We start from the raw sequence: 17744 nt of genomic DNA on the forward strand, positions 1-17744 counted from the left end.
CCCTTGTCATTCTAGGTGGTAGAAGTCGCAGGTTTGGGAGGTACTGTCGAAGAATTTGGTAGCTTTAGTTTGTCAACATAAGTGTGAGAACGGTGGAGTTCAGGACTGGAACATCGGGTCCTTCATCGAAACACCTGTGAACTCGTGATGGCAAGTCATCCTCGTTCGAGGGACATCTGTACTTTCTTCCTGCTGCCTCACCCAGGTTACTGTTGCGAAACAAGTTCCCAGTATGTGTTAGTGTGGAAGTGTAAACATGAAAGTGCTCTACCATTCCAGTGCGGGCAAACGCATAATAAACGAAGAATAGCAGAGAGATTTTCAGCATTTACATTCATCTCAAACCATGTTGCTTACACTTCTAAAGTATTACTTTCCCACCATACCTGGAATATTAATGATCCTTCACTTTATATTCACACAATTCATGCTAGTTATTTAGTGACACTGAACAATGAAATTGTCCACTTTGTTCACACCCCATTGCAAATAATAGCAATGGTAACAGCAGCATCGCTGAATTATGATCATTGACAGTTTGTAAATGCTAGTAGTTTTTTTTAAACACAAATTGTTGCAAAGTGAAAAGGTTAGGGAGCCAGGGAAAACATACATTTTTCTGAATTTCAACACAATGATTGGTAAAAGAACCAAAGGCGACATGAGGAAAAACTTTTTTACTCAACGAGTGGTTAGGATTTGGAATGCACTGTCTGATAGGGTGGTGGATACAGATTCAATATTAGCCTTCAAAAAGGAATTGGATAAATACTTGAAGGAGAAAAAAATTGCAGGGATTTGGGGAAAGAGCAGGGGAGTGGGACTAACTGGATTGCTCTTCGAAAGAGCTGGCGCAGACTCGATGGGCCGAATGGCCTCCTGTGCAGTACTATTCCATGGTTCAGTGGGGGTAGATCTTGACTTTGCACAGTAGTGTAAAACGGGTGATAGCAAGTCGGCAGCCCGGTTTACATCTGATTTTTATTTCTATTGATACCAATCACATAGTCCAGATCTACCCCATAGAGTATTACAACCTGGTAACAAACCACTTGATCCATCAAGTCTCCACTTGAGCCACCTAGTCTAATCCCACTCTCCTGTGCCCTCACCGTACCTTTTCATATTTTGCTTTTTCAAGTAACTATCTCATTTGCTTTTTTGAGCTCAATTTGTAGAAGACAATTCCACATTCTAACCATCTTCTGTGTAAATAAATGTTTTCTAACTTTACCTTTAATTATTTTGGGAATTATCTGAGATTTATGCCCCCTCTTTAATGTCTTGTCAACCAATGGAAACCTTTTTATTTATCTTACTGTAACCCTTCATAATCTGGAGTACCTCTATCAGGTCATTCCTAACCACCTCACCTTCAGTGGGGGGGAAAAAAACCTAACTTCTCAAGTTAATCTTCATAATTATAGCCCCTCATCCCCGATAACATCCCAGTATATCTACAACTACAAAAGTAATCATGTGTAGGTATGGGCATGTTCAGGATGTTCAAGCAATCCTTAAATCTCTAGGACCACTACTTTTGAAAGAACATGCCCCAGATTATTTGATATTTAAATCAGTTCCTCCATTTGACCAGTTAGCTGGACTTCCACTTCTAAATGTTCCCTAGGATATTGCACTGAGTATTAGCATTGTTATTGATAGACTAGTGGCATGTAACCAGCACTTGGACTACAGGAGGAGGAATTGGGAGGAGTGGCAAAAAGCTTGGTCAATGAGATAGGTTTTAAGGAGGAGAGCAAGATGGAGGGGTTTAGGGAGGAAATTCCAGACCATGGTGCCTAGGCAGCTTAAGGCATGGCTGCCAATGGTGAGGGGAAGAGGTCAAAGGAGCATGAAGTCCAGGGGGGAGGAGTTGAGGGAGTGCTAAAGGGCTGGTAGAGATTACAGAGTTAAGGAGGGGTGAACTATGAGGGGATTTAAATATGATGAGAATTTTAAATTTGAGGTGCTGGGGGCCAAGGAGTCAATTGTACATCAGCACGGACAGGGCTGACAGCTGAATGGGAGTTGTGCTGGATAAGATGTGGGCAGTTTTGGAGTGTAACGTTCAGCTAAGTTCAACATTGCCTTCTTGTCTTTATATTGTATGCGTCCAGATACAAAACCAAGGATTTTGCTTTTTTATAGCATTATCTAATTTTGTTGCTACCTTTAATGACATCTGTATCTGTACACCTAAGTCCTTCTGTTCCTCTATTTCTTTAAAATCTTGCCACTTAAGATGTACTTCCTTCCCCTGTTATTTTCAAAATGTATTAATTTGTCAACATTGAACTGCATCAACCACCTATCTGCCCATCCTGCTATGTCCCTGCAGTCTTTCACAGTCAATAACAACTTGCATTTATACAGTGCCTTTAACATTTAAAAAAATAAAACAAGATGCTTCACAGAGGCATGAAGAAAAACAAGCACCTAGCCAAAGAAAGAGAAGTTAGGAAGTTTGGTCAAGGAGGTTTTAAGGATGGTCTTAAAGGAGAAGAGGGAGCTTGAGGGGTTTAGGGAGGGAATGCTTGATGTCACAGCCACAAATGGGCTAAAGGGATGGGGATGCACGTGAGGCTGGAGTCAAAGTAAAGGAAGTTTGGGAGAAGGGGTGGTTGTAGTCCTGGGGCAGGTTAGAGTTGAGAATGGAGGAATTTAAATACAAGAATCCTTTCTATGGAAAAATGAGTTTAAAAATAAAGTGCAGAAACACGATCCACCTCCCTCTCTGGTTAGGTCCCTCACGGCCCACCTCCCTCCCCGGTTAGGTCCCTCATGACCCACCTCCCTCTCTGGTTAGGTCCCTCACGGCCCACCTCCCTCTCTGGTTAGGTCCCTCACGATCCACCTCCCTCCCCAGTTAGGTCCCTCATGACCCACCTCCCTCTCTGGTTAGGTCCCTCATGACCCACCTCCCTCTCTGGTTAGGTCCCTCATGACCCACCTCCCTCTCTGGTTAGGTCCCTCATGACCCACCTCCCTCTCTGATTAGGTCCCTCACGATCCACCTCCCTCTCTGGTTAGGTCCCTCATGATCCACCTCCCTCTCTGGTTAGGTCCCTCACGACCCACCTCCCTCTCTGGTTAGGTCCCTCATGACCCACCTCCCTCTCTGGTTAGGTCCCTCACGACCCACCTCCCTCCCCGGTTAGGTCCCTCACTACCCACCTCCCTCACTGGTTAGGTCCCTCATGACCCACCTCCATCTCTGGTTAGGTCCCTCACGGCCCACCTCGCTTCCCGGTTAGGTCCCTCATGACCCACCTCCCTCTCTGGTTAGGTCCCTCACGACCCACCTCCCTCCCCGGTTAGGTCCCTCATGACCCACCTCCCTCTCTGGTTAGGTCCCTCACGGCCCACCTCCCTCTCTGGTTAGGTCCCTCAGGACCCACCTCCCTCTCTGGTTAGATCCCTCACGGCCCACCTCGCTTCCCGGTTAGGTCCCTCACATGAGCCCTAAGGCCCGTTCACCAAAACCATGTACTCTTTACTAGGTTTGCCACCATGACTGCTGATCCTCCCAGCCCCAGAAACCCACATGATGTGTGGACACCTGCTCAAGAATGAGAAAAGCAACTTTTGCAAATGCTAGGAAGCTGAAACAAAAACAGCAAAAGCAAGAAACACTGAACAAATCAATTTGCATTTGTGGAAAGAAAATGGCCAACATTTCAGATTCGTACCCCTACTTAGAACTGAAAAAAAATGATCATTAAAAGAAAAAGACAGCAGGCCTATTGCTAGGATCAGAAAAAGGAGGTAAAAATATAAAGCTTAACAGACTAACGCAATGAAGAAGTATCAATAGAATGATCTAACTGATCTTGGTTAAGTAACACAAGCGCTCTGCAAACACTACATAGTTGATCAATCAAATACTGTTAATCAGCATATTTTGGTCTTGCCAGTGGTCATTTTTTAATGTGGATTTTGATTTATTTTTAAAAATTGTACTATCTAATCAACATTTCACACTTAATTTCAACTAAAATGTTCTTCAGTACAGTTGTTCACAGGATTTCTGTTGTAGATTTTGTTAAAATGAGCATCAGTATTTATAAAGTGGCTGTAACTTATCTTTCCCACATAGCTTTGTTCATTATAGCATTCTGTACATAATATGCTGAAGGGTGGCATGGTTACCATCACTGACTGCTGTGTTGCTAATCTGGTAAAAATGGTTCAGCACAGAGAGATGTTGCAACCCATGATAATCATATGTGTCTTGCCATCTTGTTGAGTTGAATACACAATCAACTGTTATATTTGTTAACTATTGTGCCTGCATTCGGACTAGAGGATACCAGTGCATTCCAAAATAAACTCCTAATGCTTTGTATTGTATGTGCCATGTCTGGTCTCTCAATCGTTAATTAATCAAACCTACTTTCCTTTGATGTATTTCAGTGACTATTTCCACGAGCACATACTTCGACGGCTTACTGGTGACTGGTCTTTACACATCGACAAGCATCCAAGCCCCACAAAGTGTCAGTGGTCCTGGCTCATTTGGTCTTGGTAAGTCTCACGGCCCCTTAAACTTAATTATGTCAAAAATAGATTGAATTAAAAGTTGCGTAAGCAATTGAGGAAATTCAAAGAAATGGAACATTTTGGAAAATGGTTTGCCGTTTTTTTAATTCATTCTGGGATGTGGGCGTCGCTGGCAGGGCCAGCATTTATTGCCTATTCCTAATTGCAGTGGAGAAAGTTGTGGTGAGCCACCGCTTTGAACCGCTGCAGTTTTGTGGTGAGTTCAGGACTGGAACATCGGGTCCTTCATTGAAACACCTGTGAACTCGAGGAAGTAAGTCATCCTCGTTCGAGGGACCGCCTATGATGATGGATGGGAAGGGAGTTCCAGGATTTTGATCTAGCTTTTTATTCCAGATTTATTGAATTAACTGAATTTAAATTCCCCAGCAGCCGTGGTGGGATTTGAACTCGCGCCTCCGGATTATTAGTCCAGGCCTCTGGATTACGAGTCCAGCAACAATAGCACTAAGCTACCTTACCCTCTCGGGGCTCTTCATTAGAGCGTGTCACTGGACTCAGCTATGTCTATATGAAAGAGAAAAGAGCACTCAGTTCTACCTCCTCAAGTATCAATCAACCATGTTTGTTGAGCTATCCATAATCTGCATTGTCTCACTTTTCTGACTAGAAAAAGTAACATCGATGTGAGATGCATTCATTTATGTTATTTATAGTTCCAAGCATCTACTGTAAATATTTTCACATTTATTTCATAAATATAAATGATGCAAATTTATTTTGAAATTTCCTATTCCTGTGTTAGAAGAATGGATATAAATCACCAGTGGGGAACATGACCTCCCTTGAAGAGGTTATTGACCTTGGAAATGACACTGAAGACAGAAAACTTCCTAATGGGGCGGGGGTGGGAGGTTGGATTGGAGGGTCACTCACCCTGACCTGCTCTGGCGGGGCCCTTTTCTGATGGAGATGGTACACAGTGTAGGGAGACTGCAGAAGGGAAAGTGGGAGGACTCATTTTTTAAAAACCTTCCAAAAGAAAACCTGTTGGAAAGATAAAACTATTCAAATCTGTTCCTGATAGTAGAGTGGAAAGTTGATTTGTTTTCCCATTGTAAAATAACAAAGAGTGCAATACTTTTAAACATTGTTTTTTGCTTTGTGGGTGTTTTTTTGCTTGTTTTAAAAGTATTTAACTTGGAATTTTTGCTCTATCTGTCACATTGTGCTACCATTCCAAATCCTGACTGGAAAGATGACATTTCTTCCCCCACGTTGCAGTGAGGAAAGGTGTCCATAAGATACATGCTCACCGAAAGCCATTACATTGCTCAGTTGAAATCGTTTAAATCCTACTGTGACATGCCCCCCTCCACTCCACTTCATAATGTATGGGGGGAGGGCAGCAGTTCCAGTCATGACACATGATAATCAATTCAATACGTACACCTTTAAAATAGGAAATTAGATTTAATGTTGATTACATCTTGGGGCCAGTGAGAGGACAGAATAAAAGCAAAATTGCAAAGAAAAATTATTGGCTGCCTGGAGATTCCCATCTGAAAGCCAGTGATTGTTTATTTACAGTTCCTCATTTTCATAATTAATATGTTTGAAAACACGTTGCCCCAGGGAGCATTACTCTCATGCTGCGAACTTCATTCTCTCAACTCGATATTTACTAGTCATGGGCTAGGGTAACTATGAATGAATATGTAAAGACAGCTAGTCATGTAATTTCTGTGCAAGTAAAGGTAGTTTGTTTCATTAAAAAAATTAGCGTTACGGGCCATGCAAGTGTGACACTTGAAATGTTTTGGTATGTAGTCTCTGCATGTGGTACAACAATGATGCAGGATTCCTATTCTTGCACTGCAAGAAAGCATCATAACTGCCGTGGTTCTTTAATCTGACCTAAAAAAAATCCCAGCCACTAACATATATATTACTCAATCGGCTTTTTTTTATTAGGTATCATCAGACGCTTCAGAAAATAAATGGTACATATACACTCTGTAAAATCAGTCCTATTTCATAGATGATTGAATTTGGTTGTGTGCATTAGTATTTCAGTAATTATATGGTAGCTATATATCCCAATCAGTCTTCAGGATAGAGAGCAAATGCACCCGGGAACCACAATTCATTCCTGCACTAAAATCAATCAGAGCTGACAGTCCCCTTTTAATTAAGTATGCACTTCAAAGATGTCTATTTGGCTATCCAAGTACTGAACTGAGTGTTGATTCCAGAAAAATCGCAGGCATTCACAGCTAATGTTAGTCACAGCTCAATGTTCAATTACAACATTTGTTTGCATGTTACTAATACTGCAGTGCCAAATGACAGATTAACATGAATCCATTACTTCCATTAAAAGGAATGAAAAATATCCCAAGCATGTGGTAGGCTAAATCTCCTGAGAAGGTCCAGTGTTGATTAGCTGCAAAATATCTGTGATTCGGTTTTATTATAGGTAATGAGATTTTTTTAAATTTGTATCTCCTGAGCCGAGGAAAGCATAACATCTGGACTGCATCAATATGCACATTGTCCATTTGATTTCCTGAACTTCCCAAATCCTTTGGAAATGAGAACACACAAAAAAGGTATTAAGTCCATCAAGCTTGATCCTTCTATAATTTAATGTATAATTTACTCTGTCAAACTCCAAAAGTTTAATCTGCCAACATCTTTTGACACCCATATGTATCTTTGAAATGACATTGAGGTCGTTGTTAGTATCAAAGCCTCCCTGATAAAGTGCAACATCACCACTGACACCTGGGAGTCCCTGGCCAAAGTGGAGGAAGTGCATCCGTGAGGGCGCTGAGCACCTCGAGTCTCGTCGCCAAGAGCATGTAGAAATCAAGCGCAGGCAGCGGAAAGAGCGTGCGGCAAGCCAGACTCCCCACCCACCCTTTCCTTCAACCACTGTCTGTCCCACCTGTGACAGAGACTGTTGAACCACCTAAGAACTCATGCTAAGAGTGGAAGCAAGTCTTCCTCGATTCCGAGGGACTGCCTATGATAATGATGAGTTAGTATAAAGGAAAGATGTTAGTGTTTTGTTTACTTACAATTGATTGGGTAAAACAGGTTAGTGGTATATTTCAACAACAATTTGCATTTATTTAGCACCTTTAATGTAGAAAAACATCCCAAGGTGCGTAATCAGACACAAATTTCAACTTTAATGAATTACAGCTCCAAGTCTTTTAAATAAAGTGTTCTCGCACTGATTGAATATTGGAGCTTATTTATCTTGGGCCAGAAGTGTGCCATATAAGAGAGAACTTCTGAAGCTATTTGCAGAAGTTGCAAATTCAGAATTAAGAGTATGATGAGCTGCCTGTGATATTTGCAGAATAATGTCAGTAATTAAAGACTACAAGCCTGTGTGATGTACACAATTAGTTGTATTCTTTATAGAACTGGTCCTATATATGCACTTTATTCCAGTGATGAACATTATCTTGTATATATAATAGTGATAAAGTAATCTCCATCTGTTCTATGCTGGAATTGAGGACTGATTAAAGCCAAAAGCAACAACTAAGTACAAGAACATGAATAATTATATTCAAAGTCAAAGTCCAACTCAAATCGTTACACCCTAGTGTTCTTTTTTAACTAGCAGAATTTAGTATTGTAAGTGATTATGACTGAAACATAACACTAACCTGCTTTACTCAAATCAGCTGTCAGTATTCACAACCAGTATATAAGGCACTATCTAACCTCTTTCCTTTGCACTGACTAACAACTATCAATGTTCAAGGCCAAAACCTGGGGGAGATAGTGCAGGGCATTATAAATTACATTCATCGAGTGCAAGATCCTGTCAGCATGAGTGGCCACTCTCCAACAGGTCAGAATGTAAAAAATGTGTATTTAATTCAAATAACCACACACTGCACAATTTAAATGCGCTATAAAGGCATTGTAGAAATTAATGAAATGCAATTATAACCAGCACCACCAATAATGTAATTGCAGAGAGATAGATTTGAAAGTTAGAGATGAGCAAGCCCACAACTGATAAAATGGACTATGGATGGCTACGGATCTTGTATGAACAGAGTCTGGATACTACATGTGGTCTGTGTACCATGTTGAATTTTAGCTACCGTTGATGCACACCATCCAAATTGTTTAAGTGATCTAATATTTCTGATAATGTTTTATCCTTGTAGCCTTCCATAGTATATTATATATTGAACTGGTTTGATTCAGCTTGAATGCCATTTCTCACTCAATCTTAAATCTGAAATTTAAAATGAAGGTAGGAGGTTTTTAAAATCCCAAATCCTGTTCTGAGAGTAATGGCACAGTTGATCTTACCTGCAGAGATGTGTTCATCTATTTAACTCCATCTTTAATGATTATTCATTTGGGTTTTTGGTTTATGCTGAAAGTATTTGTCAGCAGATGATAAGACGACACTCTTGACAGATTGTTAAATGTTAATGTGTGCAGCACTGTCACTTTAAAACAACACTTTGAAAATTATTGGGGAATTTTACACCATAATACATAAATAAAACACCTTTCCTTCTTGAGCATTCTGCTTTTAAAAGTATTTCTCACTAGCTCTCTAGACATCCTCCGATTTAAGTAAATATTTACTACTAATGACTTGGGTACAAGAGTCAACTATTGAAATTGACAGAAGATATTCAACACTTGAAGACTTAATAACTATAACTCAATTATTATCAGTTTTTTTTTTAGATTTAATTAATCTTCCAGATTTTACCGAAACATGAACATATTTTCAATAATTTTAAATGAATGCTTCGTCAGTAATGTTTTGGACTTGAGATATGGCTTTGTGGCAGGAATCTGATCTACATTTTTTGTGTGTCCATAAGATCTGTAGCATTAATAAATTCTTAAGCTTTACACCAAAATAATGAAACCACACTGATTCATGTATTGCACTATTGCATAAATGAAATTGGTAATTCACTCTCAGAATCAGCCATTTGAGGTAAATTTGTCCTTTTCTGACTCAAATTGTATTACTGCATTTAAGCAATATTTCCTGATCAGGTTCACTGTTTCTGTACAAACTAGGTTTGTTCAGGATTGCTTTGAGACATTGTTAGATTGTGGTGGTAATAATGTGGGGGCTGGTGATGATGGTCTGGGGGGAGGTGTATCTGAATTTGTGATTCCCACAAGAGATTCATGCCCGAAACCAAACAGATGGTTATCTATCAAGGCCTAGCTTTCGATTTCCTCATTATAACAGTTGGTGTATTTTTAATGGGCCCTTCTCTGCCTTGTAGTCTGTATCAAATACCCTTTGAAACAATGCATTATTTTGCAAGTCAACAACCGGCATGTATATTTAAAAAGGAATTATGCAGAATTCACCCAGATGATGTGTGTATCATGCACTGTTAATTAGTACACTTTAAACTGCTGCTGCTTTTAGGAACAATGTGAATCCGAGATCTGCTTGAAGGTTCTGATAGTTTACGGTCTTTGGGGTTCAGTGCAAGTAATTGAACTTAAAATACAACCAATTGTCACAGGTAAAGATACATAACACATCAAAATATTCAGATTTTCCTCAATAATGTTGCCTCCTTGAATTTTGTTGGCTCGGGACATTTTAACATTAATGTTTTGTCTGGCAAATATATCGTTAACAAGGCATTTATGCTTTATGTTCACTTCAGATTACTAATAATAAACACTCAGAGCAAATTACATTATTATGAGCGGCTAGTCATGCAGGTGCTATGTCCATCACCCATTTTCTCCTCTCCTCTCTTGAAGGGGTTGATCCTGCACGTTTCTACAGGTGCCCCCCCAGTCTCTCGCCCTTGTGGCTTGTTTTATTTACTTAAAAAATAAAAGCGATCCATTTCCTTGATCTAATTAATAGCGTTGTTCTTTTGATAGTAAAGCTTTAGTTTTATTCCATTGTATTGTTTCATATGATCGACTGTGGGATCATATTTTCCAGATCATGAATTGTAACGCCTGTTTTCTTGTTAATTGCTTGTGCATATGAAGTATTTTTGAGTTTCTCTGAGAATCTCTACATTACAGGATTTAACAAGTGTTGGTTTTGACACTTGAGAAGTTAAAAGCAGGAGTTTGAAACAGGATAACAGTTCTTCTGAAATGTGTTGCTTATTCCAAATGGAGGCACGCTTACATTAATGTAGTGCTGCTGACTCCTGATGTGCAGTCGCACACAATCAATGGCATGCCATGAAATGGAAACTTACTTCTTTCCGTTGATGGCAACTGATATCCACTTTTTGCTGGGCCTCCTGATCTGCAGCCAGCACTGCAACTTCTGCCCTTGGCCTTCTGAACACATTGAGCTAGTTCAGTGCATTAGCATGCTTGCATCATGATGTAAAGTTGCATCATTAGGCACTATTTACTGCTTACGCCTGAGTTTAAAAAAAACTGAAATAGAAGAGGAACATAGTATCTTGTGCCTCCACTGTTCTGTAGCTCCACTAGTATTTGCTGATTTTTATGCTTCATTTAACGTTTCAGTTCTAATATAAATTATTTCAGTCACTAAATCTTTAATTTGTGTGGTATACATTTATAAGAAGGGTGGTGAGATACTATGTTACGTTCTATAAGCGGATTATGTAAATGGTACCATTGTTAACCCCTCCGGGCACACACCTGCGAGGATAGAATTTAGAAAATGTACAAATTGTAGGGGGAAAGGTCCATGTTACAGCTTTTGATCACTCTCTGGGTGGAGGATTTTCTCTGTCTGCTGCATGTAAGAAAATTGTAACAGAATTTAAAAAAGAACAGTTATACAATTTTGGGGCAAGATGGGGGGAGGGATCTACAAGAATCATAACCAGCCTAAATATAAACAAAACAGGAAAAGAAAGCATAGGAAAGAATAAAGGGAGGACATTGATGGCCAGTGAATAAATAGTTATAGAACAGGAGTCTAAAAGGATGGTTAAACATAGCGTGAGAGGAAATCCTATTAAAATGAGTTAAACTGTACAGCAATGTACACAGTGTCTGTAATAAAACAGGGGAGCTGGAGGCAATCTTGCATTGCGAGGAACCAGACATAGTGGGGATTACTGAGACATGGCTACAGAAAGATCAGGATTGAGAATTAAATATTGCAGGGTATAACATATTTAGAAAAGATGGAGAGGGAAAAAGAGGAGGTGGAGTAGCTGTACTTATTAGGGATAACAATAGAAAAATGTGACGCAGCTATCAGCAAGACAAAAAATAGAATCTATATGGATAGAGATAAAATGATAATAAAGGGTCAATCGCACTAATAGGCAGAGTCTACAGACCACCTAATAATGGAAGGGAAATGGTGGAAGAAATATACAGACAAATTAGGGAAATTAGTAAATAAAAACATAGAATAATAATCATGGGGGATTTCAACTACCCCTGATATTAATTGAATAGAAGAGGTAGGTAAAGGGGATAATGGAATGGAGTTCCTACAATGTGCACAGGACTCCTTTCTAATCCAATATGTAAAAAGCCCAATAAGGGAAGGTTCACTATTAGATCTAGTAATGGGGAATGAACCAGATGCAGATAAGAAAAGTAAAAGTAGGGGAACATCTAGCCAATAGTGACCATAATATAATACGCTTTAAGATGATAATTGAGAAGGACATAAGTATGACAAAAACCAGGTTAATAGATTGGAGAAAAGCTGATTTTGAGGGGCTGAGAATAGAACTTGGGAAAATAAAATGAGCAAAAATATTGGCAAACAACGATGCAGAAGAGCAATGGGAAACATTTAACAGTGTTCAACAGAGTGCAGAAAAAATATATTCCGCTAAAAGGAAAAAACAAACTAATGAGACTCCATGGATGAATAAAGCCATAAGGCAAATGAAGTTCAGCACAGATAAATGTGAGGTATTACATTTTGGTCGGAAGAATAGGGAGTCACTTATTACTTGTAGGGTGAGAGTCGAGGTGGGGTAGAGGAACAAAGGGATCTCGGAGTACAAATACACAAATCGCTAAAAGTTGCGACACAGGTTAGCAAGGCCATAAAAAAGCAAACCAAGCACTAGGATTTATTTCTAGAATTATAGAATTGAAAAGTAGGGAAGTTATGCTCAATCTGTTATCGATTCCTTGGTTAGACCACACTTAGAGTACTGTGTACAGTTTTGGTCGCCATATTATAAAAAGGATATAGAGGCACTGGAGAGGGTGCAGAGAAGATTTACAAGGATGATGCCAGAAATACGAGGGTATACATATCGGGAAAGGATGAACTGGCTGGGTCTCTTTTTTTCTTGGAAAAAAGGCTGAGGGGTGACCTAATAGAGGTCTTTAAAATTATGAAAGGTTTTGATAGAGTGGATACAGAGAGAATACTTGTGGGGAAGAGCATAACTAGAAACCATCAATATAAGATAGTCACCAAGAAATCCAATAGGGAATTCAGAAGAAACTTCTTTACCCAAAGAGTGGTAAGAATGTAAAACTCGCTACCTCAGCGAGTGGTTGAAGCGAATAGTATAGATGCATTTAAGGGGAGGCTAGACAAGCATATGAGGGACAAGGGAATAGAATCATAGAAATTTACAGCAAGGAAGGAGGCCATTTGTACCCATCGTGTCCATGCCAGCTGGCAAAGAACTATCCAGCTCTTGGTCCGTAGCCTTGTAGGTTATAGCACTTCAAGTGCACATCCAAGTACTTTTTAAATGTGTTGAAGGTTTCTGTCTCTACCATCCTTTTCGGCAGTGAATTCCAGACCCCCACCACCCTCTGGGTGAAAAAAATGTCCCCTCAAATCCCCTCTAAACCTCCTACCAATTACTTTAAATCTATGCCCCCTGGTTGTTGACTCCTCTGCTAAGGGAAATAGATCCTCCCTATCCACTCTATCTAAGCCACTCATAATTTTATACACCTCAATAAGGTCTCCCCTCAGCCTCCTCTGTTCCAAAGAAAACAAACTCAGCCTTTCCAATCTTTCCTCATAGCTAAAATTCTCTAGTCCGGGCAACATCCCCATAAATCTCCTCTGTACCCTCTCTAGTGCAATCACATCTTTCCTGTAGTGTGATGACCAGAACTGCATGCAGTACTCCAGCTGTGGCCAAACTAGAGGGTTATGTTGATAGATTTAGATAAGGAAAGACGGGAGGAGGCTCGAGTGGCACATAAATGCCGGCATGGACAGTTTCTGTGCCGTATATCCTATGTAATCCTATGTAAATTTGTTACACTTACACCCACAGAGGAAATTCAATCCCCTTCCCATCCCTCAACAAATGACTACAGCTGGAAAGTGCATTTGTACAGATTTTGGACAAGGACAGGATCAGAACTGCGTTAGTTTAGAAATATCAGCACAGTGTCTGATAATGTTACAATGGAAATAAAGGTACTGGCATGGTATCTGATGCTGCAGCAACATTTATGTGAACCATCTGCCTTGACATATTCAGCATTTTGGAGGCACTGTTTTGTGTGTCCTTGTTAATGGCTGAAAATCAGCAGGGACCAGACCCTAGCCTATACACCACTCCCAAGCTCCTATCTCTCGGTGCTGCGGTTCGAAGTGATTTGACATCACTGCACACTAGGCAGAAATGTTCTCCAGATCATAAATTCCCATCCACCATGTGCAGCAGAAGTGCCAGGAGGTATGAGGAGTGTTCTTTGGGAGTGAGAGAGGGGAGAAGCAAGAGACTGTCATTTAGAGGGTGTAGAAGCTGAGGATGCTTTGCGTTGGACATTGCCAGCATTAATGGGGATTAGGAAGAAAGGAGATTGCCAGCATTAACTAGGAGGAAGCAAAAGGAGAAAGTGTAGGATTTAGAAAGGGAAAATAGTGACAGTTTAAATTGGGGGAGAAGGATACAGCTTTAACTTTGAGGTGGTGGGGAGATGGAGAAGAATGTCTCTGAATTGGATGAGTTGTTGGCTGGGGTATAGTACCTCTGTGAACTGGATGAGCTAATGGCTGGGGTATAGTACCTCTGTGAACTGGATGAGTTATTGGGTGGGGTACAGTACCTCTGTGAGCTGGATGAGTTATTGGCTGGGGTATAGTACCTCTGTGAACTGGATGAGCTATTGGCTGGGGTACAGTACCTCTGTGAGCTGGATGAGTTATTGGGTGGGGTATAGTACCTCTGTGAACTGGATGAGCTATTGGCTGGGGTACAGTACCTCTGTGAACTGGATGAGTTATTGGGTGGGGTACAGTACCTCTGTGAGCTGGATGAGTTATTGGGTGGGGTACAGTACCTCTGAACTGGATGAGTTATTGGATGGGGTACAGTACCTCTGTGAATTGAATGAGTTATTGGATGGGGTACAGTACCTCTGTGAACTGGGTCTGGAGGGGGTGGAGTGCCTCTGAACTGAGCAAATGTACTTTAAAAATGGGAGAGTAACTGTTGAGGTAGCTTTTGGGGAAGCTGGGTCTGACTGATCAGTTGAAAACCCAAATGTCATTTATTTTTTCCTCCTTTTAGACCAAATATCTATCAATTGTGAGATATAAAAATGTTTAAAATTTACCGAAATGTCCCATTTCTTTAATGCAAAAATTCTAAATCTTCCAGAGAAGCATCACCCAGACCCTCCTGGAATTGCAGCACCAGCTGGTTGGGTGGGGTGAGGGAGACATCATTTGGTATGGTTGTGAACAGTTTTAAATTTGCTGTTCTGACTGGAATGAGCATATGTGAGAAAAATTTTTTATAAATAAAGAAAAATAATTAATTCTCAAAAATGGCTACCAGAAAATGTTCTTTTCGATATCAAAAATGCAAAGCCCACGTTCATTATACATTCCAAAATACTTGAAAATGCACCAAACAAAGTGTCAAAATTCAAAGTTTTCTGGGAGGGCATGTCCTCACGCCACTTGTCTCTTTAAACTTTTATATTCTTATGTTTTTTTTTCCAACCAATATTAGTGAAGGAATGTTGGGATACTTACAGCATCATTTACAACCACTTGTTGCATTGCACATTTGTGTCAATTACTTGTTTTCACATTGTAGACATAATCAGGGGTGTTTTTGAGTTGCCAGCCTTTTGGGGGGCAATATCAGCTTTTTTGAAGTTGTTTGTTAGCTTTTGCTCATTTTCTGTGTTGGCATACATGTAATGATGGAAATACTGCCAGTGTCTGATGATGTTACAATGGAAATTCTAAACTAGTGTCTCATGGTGTTTCAAATACTGGCATGGTGCCCAATGTTGTTACTACTGAAATGGTAACAGGTGGTCTAACTTGTCACCTGCAGAGCATCTGATGGTGTTACTATGAAAATAGTAACTGGATTCCTGATGGCATTTTTATGGAAATACTCACAGGTTATCTGATTGCTTTGGAAAGACTGTTTCAACATACATTTCTACAGCATTCCTCACGTGCTGAAATGCATCGTAACTCATTTTACTAGGCAGAGGAAAATACTGGATGTTGAGCAGAGGGCCAAAAAGGAAAAGAATGAAGTGGTGGAGCTGAAAGCAGATTCAAAGAGGATAGAGTTTTAGATGGTTTTTGAAAGAAGGAAGAGAGTGGGCAAGATAGAAAGAGCTACAGAGAACAACGGTGTAATGACTGAAAGAGCAACCAGATGACTAACAGATGTATGTAGGGATGTATGTTGAAGGTGATCACGGAGGTAGTGTGTGCAAACCATAGAGAGATTTGAATGAGTGGGCAAGGATTTTAAAATTAATTTGCTGGACCACAAGAAGCCAGTTGAGCTTGACTAAAACAGGGTTGGTAGAAGTGGAGAACTTTGCACTTGAGGGCATAGGCCAATTGTGGCTGGGTGTCTTGATGTGTGGAAATATTGGCAAGGTGCTGTTGGTGTGTCGAAATGCTCACAAGCTGCTGATGCTGCCTTTGCAAAGTGTCTCAAGTTAATTCTATTGATCAAAGAATTAAACTGTCCCTGAATCTTGTAATTATCATTAAATTCTTATCTGTTCCTTTGAATTTATTTCACATTTCTCATACTTGTAACAAAAACATTCTTCGACAGTAGTTCTGAGTGCACTTGTTATTTTTATGGGCTTTTTGAAATTGTACAAATACTGAAGAGCTTTAAATAAACATCAATAAATACTTCCTGTGATGAAAGACGTGCATCCACATGAGACTTGACTCTTACTGGGGAAACTCTCTTAAATGTGACTCCTTGTTTTCCTAATAATGTCAGTTTAGAATTAATAGTGATAATTGATTTCTGCAAAGTTTGGACAGAATAAAAAAAACATTATATCTAAAATATTATCAGCTGTATGGCCTCTTTGTAACTTATAAAGAAAGTTTTCTAACTTTTTAAACAGTCTTAACCACAAGTGCCATATGTGGTCTGACTTTGAACTCTTGCTTTGCTTATATATCCCTCCCAATGTATATCCTTGCTCAAGATTATACATCCAGCTCTTTCCAAATATTACAAATATTACAAAGTTCAAAAGTAACTCAGGGCAAAAGTCATTTTATTTAAAGTATGTCATGAAATAATTTTAATGCGATGCGGCTACAGGTCTAAACACTTCAAGACTCGAAAGAAGTTGAATTTATATAATACTTCTCACATCCTAGAATTTCCCAAAGCACTTCATAGTTAATCAATTACTTCTACTGTGTAGTCATTGTTGTTTTCTAGGAAATACGCAGCCAATTTGTGCACATCAAGGTCCTACAAACTGTAAATGGCCAGCTAATCTGTTTTAGTGATGATGGTTGAGGGATAAACACGCTGCTCTTTGAATAATACCATGGGATCTTTTAACCACCGAAATGGCAGATGGGCCCTCCTGACTGAGGTATCAGCCTTGGCTCAGTGTTAAAACTCTTGCCTCTGAGTCAGGAGGAGGTAGGTTGAGCACATATGGCACTTCAGTGCAGTACTGAGGGAGCGCTGCACTGTTGGAATTGCCGTCTTTTGGATGAGATGTTAAGCCAAGGCCTCATTTTCCCCCTTGGGTGAATATAAAAGATCCAGTGGCATCATTTGAAAAACAGCATGGACGTTCTCTGTGGCCTGGCCAAAATTCTTCCTTCAACCAACATCACTTTAAAATAAAAATGATTGGCCATTTATCTAATTGCTGTTTGTGGAATCTTGCTGTGTGCAGATTGGCTACTGTGCTTGCCTACATCACAACAGTGAAAATGCGTCAAAGTTAATTCATTTGTGAAGCACTTTGGGATGTCTTTCTTTCTTTACCTAAGTCCACATTCT

General features: G+C 39.9%; 1 protein-coding gene across 1 annotated transcript in view; it reads left to right on the plus strand.

Moving 5' to 3' along the window:
- The window catches only part of LOC139277976 (reelin-like), a 411305-nt gene that overhangs the window by 38583 nt on the left and 354978 nt on the right, over nucleotides 1-17744 (plus strand). Inside the window, exon 2 of the mRNA XM_070896619.1 lies at nucleotides 4417-4527. Within this exon, the coding sequence (XP_070752720.1) occupies nucleotides 4417-4527 (111 nt within the window). The remainder of the gene's footprint in view (nucleotides 1-4416; nucleotides 4528-17744) is intronic.

This window comes from Pristiophorus japonicus, chromosome 13 (genome assembly GCF_044704955.1).
Source record: "Pristiophorus japonicus isolate sPriJap1 chromosome 13, sPriJap1.hap1, whole genome shotgun sequence".
In the NCBI taxonomy this organism is placed as follows: domain Eukaryota; kingdom Metazoa; phylum Chordata; class Chondrichthyes; family Pristiophoridae; genus Pristiophorus; species Pristiophorus japonicus.